Genomic DNA, 11,286 nt, shown 5'->3' with positions numbered 1-11,286 from the left:
AGATTAGTTGTTGTTTAGCCCAGCCTGTCTGTCAGTCTGCAGGTCTACCCGCTCAAAGGGATCGGAGCGGGAAGGGATTAATCACCTTGCCAAACAAGCTTTTTTTCAGCCAGCAGACCAATTATATAACCGTGTTATACAATAAACACATATCCAGCGAAGCTTTAAACATTGGCACAGGGGAGGAAGTTTCACTGAATGCTGCAGAAAAGGAGGATTTCTTCGCTCCTTGTGCGTCGTCAGAGGAGCGCGTTCTCGTTTGGTACCATAGTCAGCAGGGCGCAGTCTTCTTTCTCCTCCTCCCCTTCCTTTCTCCTCCTCCTCTTCCTCCAGTTCCTGCACGACTGCGTGAAATAAAAGTCCAGACAAGAGTCGAAACTGGCCAAAGACGCATGCTTTGTCACGTCGCGCACCTTGGAAGGAAAGGTTCGAGGCTGGAGCTGTTCCGATCCCGTTCAGCATCCTGAAGTGAGGCTTTCAGGAGGAGAGTATTCCGTCGTTAGAAAATCTAATTAAAGCAGATAAATAAAATGGTTCTGCAGAGAGTCGTCCGTGCTGTCATTATGGGACCTCCTGGGTCTGGGAAAGGAACCGTGTCTGCGCGTGTCATCAAAAGTTTTGGACTGAAGCACCTTTCTAGTGGGGACATTCTGAGAGCCAACATCAACGCAAAAACAGGTAAGATGAGCCTGTATGAGATGGAAACTAACACAGTGCAGATGCTATGTTATTATGATATGTGTTGAACCAACAATCTTAGTCTTCATTATAGTGGCCTCTTGGAAATAATCCCATCATAGGCAGGTTATTACAGACAGTAACGTTTGTTTTCTGTGATAAATGCACCACTCCTATAACAGTCTGAGCTCTTATCTCGCTGTGACGGAAGAATATAATGTCTCTTCTCTCTAACCAAGGTCAAACTGGTTTTCAAGGTGTCGTTTCCTGTTGTTACTGCAAACATTTCCTGCAGTATTACCTGAGCCTTGGACTGAGGCCCACTACTCCTCAATATCACCTTGAGTGAAGATAAGGAGAGGTGTAAAGTTAACAACCTGATCTGTGAACTTTAGTTCCCGGAGAGGAGGAGCTGCAGATAATGACTGTTTATTTGTAGCTGTATGACAGAGAGCCTGCACAGTGATGTGTGATCAAGCTCTAAACATTGGTTATGCACACGTACTTTCTTCCTCTTCGTGGCCTGTTATTCTCCAGAGCTGCACATGCTGACTGTTTTCTGCACAGTTCCTCAATTTAACTTGTATTCTTGAGCCACTCGAAGCATTTGGGTCGATATATAATGGAGGGACTAATGTTTTTGTTGTTCATTATGATCATGTCTTTACAAATTCCATCATTATTTATTATGGAAACAATCACTTATTAATAAAAAATGACTGGATATCACTAAAATGTCAACTAAATAACCGTCCCAATTTAATAACACTTCTAATTAGCTAAACAGTAATGAAATGAGCTTATTCAAAAAAAAAATGTAATTGTGTTCTCTTTATTAAATTGAGATAATCATGACAGATATTCCTTTTTTGGCAATATATGAAAAATACATGGAAAATAACAAATTGTTGCTGTGCCTGAGAAATGACTTTAAATTAAGTTACCCATTACAAAAAGACCTCTGAAGGAAGCGTGTGAATTCCATATCGCATTACCTGCTCATTTTGTTTCTTTTTTGGTCATTTTTCAGTCCATTTTGTGGGCATTCTGGGTATTTTTATGGTAATTTTGTACATTTTGTGGTCATTTTGTGCATTTAAGTGGCCGTTTTCAATCTCTTTTTGATAATTTTAGGTGTTTTTTTTGGTCATTTTGCAGTTTTTTGTAGTTATTTTGTGTGTCTCTCTTGTAATTCTGTATCTTTATATGATAATTATGTGTCCCATTGAGTCATTTTTTGTTTTCTGTTGTCAGTTTGTGTCTCTCTGTCATCATTTCTGGTCATTATCAGTCTGTTAGTGGTTGTTTTGCCTCTTTTTATGATCATTTTGCATTTCATTGAGTCATTTTGTGTTTTTCTGTGTTCAGTTGTGTTATTTTGTAGCACAAAATAACAAATTGTATCTGTCTCCCCTGTGACTCCAAGTCATTCTGAGTTATTTAATATAAAGTAGTGTGTGAGTCAAGTGTGGATTTATGGCATGTCAACAGATTTACAACAATATCTTTATAAATAACTTTCTATTTCAATTTTGCTGAGTTGTATATATAATATTTTAGAAGAATACTTCTATAAAAATGCCATTTGGTGTTTGGTTTTAGGCAGCCATGTTGATTTTTGGCCTGAAAACAACAAAAATATCAACTATGATACAAAAGTCTCTCAATTATATATTGATCCATTTCTTCTCAGTGATTGTTTCTGATTAGATTTTTTCATACAGTCCTTTGATTTCCACCTTTTCCGTCTGCTTTACCTTCTCATTACTCAGAAAACTGCACTTTTGCATCATGGACTCATTCATTTCCTCCTCCACTGTCACTTTGACATACAGCTTTCTAAACATCCAAACATTTTGCTGACTCAAAGCTGAACACTCATGACATTTTCCAAACCAACAGAAAACAGCCTTTTGTTCAATCGTCTTTATAAGTTGTAGCCTTTGCTCTGTTTTCGCAGCAACATCAGATATTAGCACACTCAGGTCATTTCTGCTAGGCTTGTCAGGAAATTCCTTCCTTCCGTTGGACTCTGACCACTTAAAGTGGAAACGATAGCGAGATAAGACACCTTCATGCTCCCGCTTCTTAAACATGCTATATCCCTTTAAATTTTCCATTAAGTTGTTTTATTTTGGGGAAAAAAGTTCCATATCGTGTCAGAGTGTGTGTCTGTTTCATGCTGGGTGTTCTGTGCATCTTTTCACTGTCCTTTCTTTGTAATTCAACATGTTATGATAAATTTAAAATGCTGTTCTGTGGCATTGTGCAGAGCTAAATTTCACAGAAGCAGCCGAAACATGCAAACATTTATAATTCTTCTGGATGAAATTAACAGCATTAGGTACTTTTCTCAAGCAACTACAGCTAATCTTATACACTGTGATTAAAATAGTTTTAACAGAAGTGCTAGCAGGAAGAAAATGCTCATTTTTGTGATCATGCGTCATCACTCTGTGTTGTGTATTTGTGTCAGAGCTCGGCCTGCTGATGAAGTCCTGCATTGATCAGGGTCAGCTGGTTCCCGATGACGTCATGTCTCGCCTCATCCTCAATGAGCTGAGAACGATAGAGCGGAGCAGCTGGCTGCTGGACGGTAGGAGATCACAAGTTTGGATGTGGAGTTGTTTAAATGACTCCCGGTAGAACGTCTTATCAGCATTGTTTGTTAAAAGTATCACAACAGTTTGTTCTCTACAAGCAGATATACCACTTAAGGTGATGCTGATTTTAGACCTGAAGCTATTTAGTTTGAAGGTCCACCTTTGTTCTTTGTTTGCTTTGCCTTGATTGCCTCTGTATGTTTCTTTTTCCAAGGTTTCCCGCGTACCGTATCGCAAGCAGAGGCTCTGGATGACGCCTACACTGTGGACACAGTCATCAACCTCAATGTTCCCTTCCAGACCATCAGGGAAAGGCTGACGTCTCGCTGGACTCACCTCCCGAGCGGCAGAGTCTACAACACAGACTTCAACCCGCCTAAAGTTGCAGTAAATACATCCTCTCCCTTCTTTTTAATTACTGTTTTATTTGATGTTACAGAGTGCATTTAACCCAGTTTTGCACAACAAAGGACAGACAAATCTGAGGAGGGAAAACCGAAAGACAGATTGAAAGACCTGAAATTTTGTTGTACAGATGAGTATGTGCATACAGCATTATGACAGAAAACAATAAATGTTATTTCTTCATTTATGTAGAACCTTTCTATCTAAAGTGCAAAATTCTTTAAAGGATTTACAGAATAGAAAAATTAAAGCCAGAGCCCAATTTCCCCCCCTTTTTAAAACATACAACATTGAATCATGAGAGGGTATACTGTATATCTATGGCACTAAGCCCAAATATAAACCAACTGAAATGCAAATGCACCGTAAAAGAAATATTTTCACATGTATAAACTGGTAAAATACTGATAAAAGAACTAAGCCCAGATAGAACCGGTCAGATCTGAGTGCAGGAAATATACACAAAATATGTTGTAATGTTAAAGATCTTCCAAAAAAAGCAGCATTTGGAGGCAGCAGGATTTATTGTCGACAAAAGTCCAGGAGTAGTTCTTAGCAGTGATTAACACCCCAAGAAAAAGCAGAGATACTGAGCTGTGATTCATCTTTTATGCTGTGAGGATTGGTCGTTTATCCACGCCATGATAGGAGCGGCACTTCTGACACCATTATGCTTTTCTAAATCTACTGGTCAGATCATGAAGTCAGGTTATCATATTACACCCCTATATCTCACTTTACAGACAACATTAGGTTATCATTAGGTCATGTTTCACAGAGAACATGCCCAGACACATTATCTTGTGACAGTTTTCATGCATATTATACCATTATGTGTTGCTAAATTTCTTATATACGTCTTTAAAAAGTTATGTTGCCTTAAGTTTACACCATTATGTTTTGAGTACTCCATGTATCATTTCTGTCTTTACACCAAAAATACATGTTTTACTTTATGTGTGTGTCCTCCACAGACACACAATGTCATCATCAAAACACCACTGATTACTAGAACCTTCATTGTTATATAGTTCATACACATGTCTTACCTCTATTCTTCAGGTTTAATAGCATCTTTTACTCGTAGCATCATTACACTATGTTACTTTCATTATTTAATTAGTGGATTGCAGATTTGTCACAGTTTTCATGAAATAGGAAACTCTGTCAAGTTCTCTTTCAGAGATTTTGACCTTTCTTTAATTGGCTATTTTTTCGGCTTTTTGACTTTATTGAACAGGACAGCGGAAAATGAGAGAAAGAGATAAGAAATGTGTGTAGAAGAGTGGGGGAATGACACACAGTAAATGGTCATGAGCTGGATTCAAACCCATGACTGCTGCCTCGGGGACTAGAGCCTCTATTCTACGAGTCGCCCACTCAACCAGCTGAGCAAAATGGACACCCAGAGATTTTGACTTTCACATTTATATATAACTTTTGCCTTTATGATTATTATCAAGTACATATGGTGCCTATATGAATCTTTGAACACACACACACACATAGCATCAGTACAACAGCTAATAAGCGTCTGCTGTGTGAGGGTACACTGGACGGAGAGTTCAGAGAAAGAAGAACAGTCCTTCTTTGTGTTTGTTGTAATCTGAGCTTCTTTGTTGTGCGTTTTGGCGGCCGGTTAGGCCACGCGTGCATGTTGGTGCATGCTCGTGCACGCTCGTGCACGTGAGTCCCTTCCTTTTGAAACAGTTTGTAGCTGAGATCTCTCTGAGGTTATAATCTGACTGAATGACGTCCCATTCTGCATTGTTATTTAACCCTCGCGGCGTCCTGTAGGTCAAAATTGACTTGTTTCAAAATTTGGAAATGTGGAGAAAAAAATGTTTTCACAGTGAAACTTCTGATATCCACATTTTCTACGTTTTTGGGAAATCTTTTAACATTTTTTGGTGGGAAAAAAAGAAATGTTAAAAATATTTCTTTAAGAACATTCACATAAAAATCAACCAAAATCCAGCGAAATTCGCTGGATTTTGGTTGATTTTTATGTGAATGTTCTTAAAGAAAATATTCAAAGTTTAACTGTTGTATATATGGAATCACTTTAGATATTTTTTAGCATTTGTTTGGAAGATTTTTCCTCATTTTTTGAAAAATATTTACAAGAATTTTCTTGGCACATTTGGGGGAATTTTTTAAAATACAGTTTTCAAGGGAAACTTTTAAGGAATTATTGGAATTTTCCTTCAGAAGGTTTTGCAAATTTTCAGAAATTTGGATTTTTTTTTTTTTTGCTGAATTTTTGGATTTTTTCAGACAAGGAAACAATATTTTTTGGGAGGGTTAATTTGAGCTGAGTAAGGGACGCTATATTCACTGTGTTACTGTATGTCTGTACTAGAGCAGAATAAATGTAAGCAAAGTGAAGAGAAGACAGATGAAGTGAAGATAACAGGCAACTCATTACAGGCACTTAATGTGTGTTTACAATGCTAGCATGGGCTAATGGGTAGGTTAGACCAACGTACCATTTGATGCTGGTGCTTTAGCTTTAAGATAAAATGGAATATTCAACATTCCTATTGTAAAGCAAGATACTGAATATATTGTGTAATCAGTCATTTTGTTGCTAATTTGGTTCAGGTGCAGGTCTAAGTTCAGGCTTCCAAATGTTTTTGAGTTTCTCTGTAACTGACTGATGATTCATAGCTCATGTCTGCTTGGCTTTGTGTTTCCTTCTGCACAGATTGGAGTAGCAGCACATTTGCGGTTAATCATTGGCATCAGTTTATTCCTCACAGTCCCGTGTTAACAGAGGACAATCTAACCGAAGCAGACCGAAAAACTGATCTAAAATAATGAAGATAAAAGGTTTTAAAGCATCCCTGTTTTTATTTTCTTCTCGCTGATTAAGCAGCTGTCATCTGGCATTCAGAAGCAACAGTGACACACTGAGATTAGCTTTACAACAACTGTAATTGTTTTAGGCCTGAGCGATCTCTGATCCCTGCACATCGTTAATGTCACGCACATTTTTTGATGGCACATTTACGCTGCTCCCCTCTCCTCGGGGACTGTGTATGCTTTCCAAGTATCTTAAAGATGCTTACATATTCCTAGAACTGTCTGTGCCTGTTGACTTAACAGGCACAGAAGGGTCATTTTCAGACTGTTTTGTGGGTATTTGAGGTCTTTTTCCACTTATATTGGCTTTTACTGACATATTTCACCTGTTGACCTTTTCCCTGTAGTAACCTCAGCTGTTGCTCTCTTTGACCACATCCATTTTTTAATCCATATTAGTGATATTGCACCATGGACGGCAACACTGGTCTGTCGTTTGTTTTGGTGGTTAATCACTTTGATCCAGACTAAACTATTGGATGGATTGCTGTGAAATTCTGCACTGACATTAACTGTCTCTATAGGGTAAAGCTAATGGCCTTTGCTCCAGTGATCACGTGTTCCTGCTAATCTTGTGACATTTCCATCAGTTCCTCAGCTGTGCTTTGTCCTCAGTTCTCATTAGCAGACATTAGCAAGCTGAAGAAGCTGGTCAATGGCTAACATTACCCGCTAACCATCTACCACTACAACAAAGGCATTCTGGCCAAAATGAAAGGAATATATGTATTTTTGCAAGTTAGCCAGTGGGCAAGTGTTTTGGAACATCTAGAGCTGCAGTGACTAGTTGATTAATCAGTTATTACCTATTCATTTAATCACCACTTAATCCGATAATTGAGTGATCAGTTTGCAGTTTTCTCTAAATTAAAGTCAAAATTCACAGATTCCACCTTCCGGAATTTGAATATTTTCTGGTTTCTTTACTCCTCTCTGACAGTAATTTGAATGTCTTTGAACAAAACAAAGTATTTGAGGAAGTCAAGTTTGGGCTCTTCAACATTTTTCACCATTGTCTGGAACAAACAATTAATCATTTAATTGCGGAAATGATAGAAAGATTCATCAGCATTGTCATTGTGACCACTGTGTTGTTGGTATTGGCTGCAAACCTTTAGTCTCACTTCATTATTTTCCTTTGATGCCCTCAGTAATTTCAGGTCACTGCAATGAAATACAAAGTGTTTATTGTGTAAAATTGGAAAGTAAAAGGTCCATCCGGTGAAATAACAAAACCCAGTGAAGTTGTAGATTTAAAAAAGTCCTGAATATAGTTTGTATTTTTGTCTCTGTTTATATGTGTGGTTTTAGGTTCTGCCAAATGAAAATATCTTAAAAAAGAACTAAAGAGCCTCAGGGAAAAGGCCAACACAATTCCTTCAACTGGTTTGAATCTAACCACGTCTCTGGTCTTGCTTCATGTTTCCAGAGCCGTGTTATCTTTTCAGTCCGTGTGTAACGTTGCAGCTGAACAAATCCTACCCACAGCTGTAGATTAATACAATCACAGCACATCTGTCATTTATTTATTTTAGGATAAACCATGCTCCTGTTTGTGATTCAGCATTTATTTAACATAGCCAACTGGCTCGCTGTAAGTATGTTCAAGGGGGATTATTGCTGGTTTAAAGTATTTAAAATGTGTTTCTGCAGGGTTTGGATGATGAGACAGGAGAACCTCTGATCCAGAGGGACGATGACAAGCCAGAGACGGTCATACGGAGACTGAAGTCGTACGAAACCCAGACAGAGCCCGTCTTAGAGTACTACAGGTAAAATTTAGCAGATTACTTCAAATTAAACTCCTCCTGCATGTACTTCAATACTTTAGTCTGCACCACAGCACGGACACAACAACTGCAAACTGAGGCAGATGCTACACTGAAATGTACTCCAAATAAATGAATAAATGTAGGTAAAAGACCACAAGTAGTTGCTAGTAAACCTTCACATTGGGCCTTTTCTTCAGTTCATATTCTTCACAGTTGCTCTGAAGAAATTGCCCAAAAACCAGATTCCCAATGACAAGCTAAAAGTCTTTACTTTTATACTTTCTCCACAATAAATGGGTCAATATGTAATAGAGGGACCTTTGAAGGGTCATTTTCAGACTGTTTTGTGGGTATTTGAGGTCTTTTTGTGCATTTTTGTGGTAATTTTGTATATTTTTTGATTATTTTCAGTCTGTTTGTGATCATATTTAGTGTTTTTGTGGCCATTTTGCAATTTTTTTGTAGTTATTCTGTGTGTGTGTGTCGTCATTTTGTCTCTCTTTATGATAATTATCTGTCTCTCTGGGTCATTTAATGTTTTCTGTGGTCATTTTTTGTCATTTTTTAATCTTTTTGTGATTGTTTTGTGTGTCTTTAGGCTCATTATATTTCTTTTTTGACTGTTTTATGGGCATTTTAGGTCTTATTGTGGTCATTTTGTGTATTTCTGTGGCCGTTTTCAGCCTGTTTGTAATCATTTTAGGCATTTTCGTGGCCATTTTGCAATTTTTTGTAGTTATTTTGTGTGTCTCTCGTCATTTTGTCTCTTTTTATGATAATTATCTGAGTGATTCTGACACTGATTAATAGATTGTACACATGAATCGCTACTTGCTGTATTGTAATATTGAAGAGAACACTTTTTTTTGCCCCTCCAGGAGTAAAGGTGTGCTAGAGTCCTTCACGGGGACAGAAACAAACAAGATATGGCCACACGTCGAAGCTTTCCTCCACAGAAAACTCTCTTCAATCAACTAGAGAGTGGCGTAAGAAGCCTGAACAGAAACAGGCCTGCAGTTTACCAGCAGAAATCACCGTGTGCCACTTTTTGTGAAACAAAGGGAAGAGAAATTTCAGTAATAATGTATTTTAAATGTTGAAAATGAGGCTCAAGCTCACATAGTTTATGCCGTGTAAAACGGGCTGTTTGCACAAAACACCGCTTCCTTAAATACAAAACACCTTAAAGCACGCTCCTTAAAGTGTCCTTAAAATGTTCACCCAAGTGTTTAGGGTGTTCTCTGGATCTAGGCCTAATACTTAAGGAATTAGTTTGTTTTTGGGGGAGGGGGGGTGGCGTGGGTGGGGGGCGTGGGGGGCGGTGGGAGTGGCGGGGGTTTGGGGTCTGGGGGGCGGGGGGGGGGGGGGCGGGTTGCGGGGGAGGATGGGGGGGGGGCCGTTGGTCATGGGGGAGGTGGGGCTGTGGGCCGGTGGGGCACCGTGGGGGTCCGCTATGGCCCGTCCTGCTGCGCGGGCCTTGGGGCTCTGGCTGTGTTGGGGGGGTCGCTCCGGGCTCCTGGGCTGGGTCTCCGCTTGGTGGCTCCTGCGGGGGGGCTGTGTGGACCTCCTTGGGCTGTAGGGGACAGCTCCCTCCTTTTGGTGGAGGCTTTCATGCATGCCAGACCCACCACACCGGCACCTACCAAAACTCAATAGAGTTTGTTCCTCCGGTCGCTGAGTCAGTGGAGGTTGCTGGGTTAGTGCCTGTGGATCTCACTCTGCTTTATCTATCCTTCTTGTGGCCTCCTGACATCTTCATGACTGATCCAGTTGGGATTTTGTCGTATTAGGTGTTTGTGAAGGGTTTTAGATTTGTAAATGGTTTTAAGGTGTGAATTAAAGAGCACAAACAAATAAAATGCACCTTTTCTCTTAGAACACTGTCTATGCCTCACCTTTCTGTCTGTCCTGTGTTTGTTTTATGTTTCACTTGGGTGTGCACAGCCCTCAATGGCATAATGCAGGAAACAGCTTGAAATAAACATGATAGGTTAATTGGCCATGAGGGCAGGTGATGGTCACAGTCACAAAGAAGAAAAAAAATTGCACATGAAGCTTAAGCAATGGCACCATGTGTGGTTGGTGTCATTTTTGAGCGGACTTGCAGACAAAAAAAAAAGAAAAAAAAAAAGGAATTAGTTTGTTTTTGTTATTGATTTGTTGCGTAAAAGACCTGAGCAAAGCAAAATTTTTTTAAGGTACCTGTGACAATCTTAACCAAGTCTATACCCGATTTCTTAAATAGAAATTCTCCCACATTAGTTGTTTTCTCTCTTTTATGGATCAAATTTTATGTGATTTCTTTTAGTACATTCCTCTGGAGGTCTAATCTTTTCCTCCTTTGACTAATTTTGTCTTCTTGTCTAATTTTCTTTTTGCAATGTGTTTTTTAATCATCTACACAGCAACTTTGTGTTGTAAAATGCAAGAAAACAGTCTTTTAAAGCTGTAAAATCAATTTTAGTAAATGCTTAAATGTTTGTCTTTTACTGAGAAAACCCTTAAAGAGATTCTGCACAAGAACCTTAAGCCAGAGGAAGAATTTAAGCCTGAAGCAGTGGGTGGTTTAAGGGTGCACTGGGGATAATCCCCATCCCCCCTCCCCCGTTCCCCTGCTGGGTGTTTGTTGTTGTAGGACCATTGGAATCCATTGATCCAGTCCTCCTGGTTAAAAACTAACAAATCTCCCCCTGAATTTAAGTCTAACACTTCAGGAAGACAAACCTTTTGGTGTTTTGTGCAGCCGGCTGCAGATGTTGTTTAAACTCCACTTTTACCACTTGTTGCACTGTTTTCTGCAAGTTAGTTTGGGAAACTCTCAGGAAGCGTGTGCAAAATCTTTCAAACATTAGTTGTTAAGAGTTCAGGTAGAGTGTTTCTTTGTTCAATGATGTGCCTTTATGAAGCAGATCAGTTCACAGTTTGTTTGCACAAAATGTGAAAAGGATGCTGTTGGTTGTATG

The 11,286-nt window shown here is 39.2% G+C and overlaps 1 protein-coding gene across 1 annotated transcript; it reads left to right on the top strand.

Moving 5' to 3' along the window:
* Positions 1-19: 19 nt before the first annotated feature.
* ak3 (adenylate kinase 3) lies at positions 20-9,614 on the top strand. Its single transcript, XM_022197996.2, has 5 exons — positions 20-678; positions 3,155-3,274; positions 3,496-3,668; positions 8,205-8,323; positions 9,202-9,614. Exons 1-5 carry the CDS (start codon positions 531-533, stop codon positions 9,299-9,301), a joined length of 660 nt encoding a protein of 219 aa, XP_022053688.2. The 5' UTR covers positions 20-530; the 3' UTR covers positions 9,302-9,614.
* The last annotated feature ends 1,672 nt before the right edge of the window (positions 9,615-11,286 follow it).

The sequence above is a fragment of the Acanthochromis polyacanthus genome, chromosome 18 (assembly GCF_021347895.1).
Source record: "Acanthochromis polyacanthus isolate Apoly-LR-REF ecotype Palm Island chromosome 18, KAUST_Apoly_ChrSc, whole genome shotgun sequence".
Classification (NCBI taxonomy): domain Eukaryota; kingdom Metazoa; phylum Chordata; class Actinopteri; family Pomacentridae; genus Acanthochromis; species Acanthochromis polyacanthus.
Note: the sequence above shows the minus strand (reverse complement) of the source record. Positions and strands in the feature narration are given on the sequence as shown.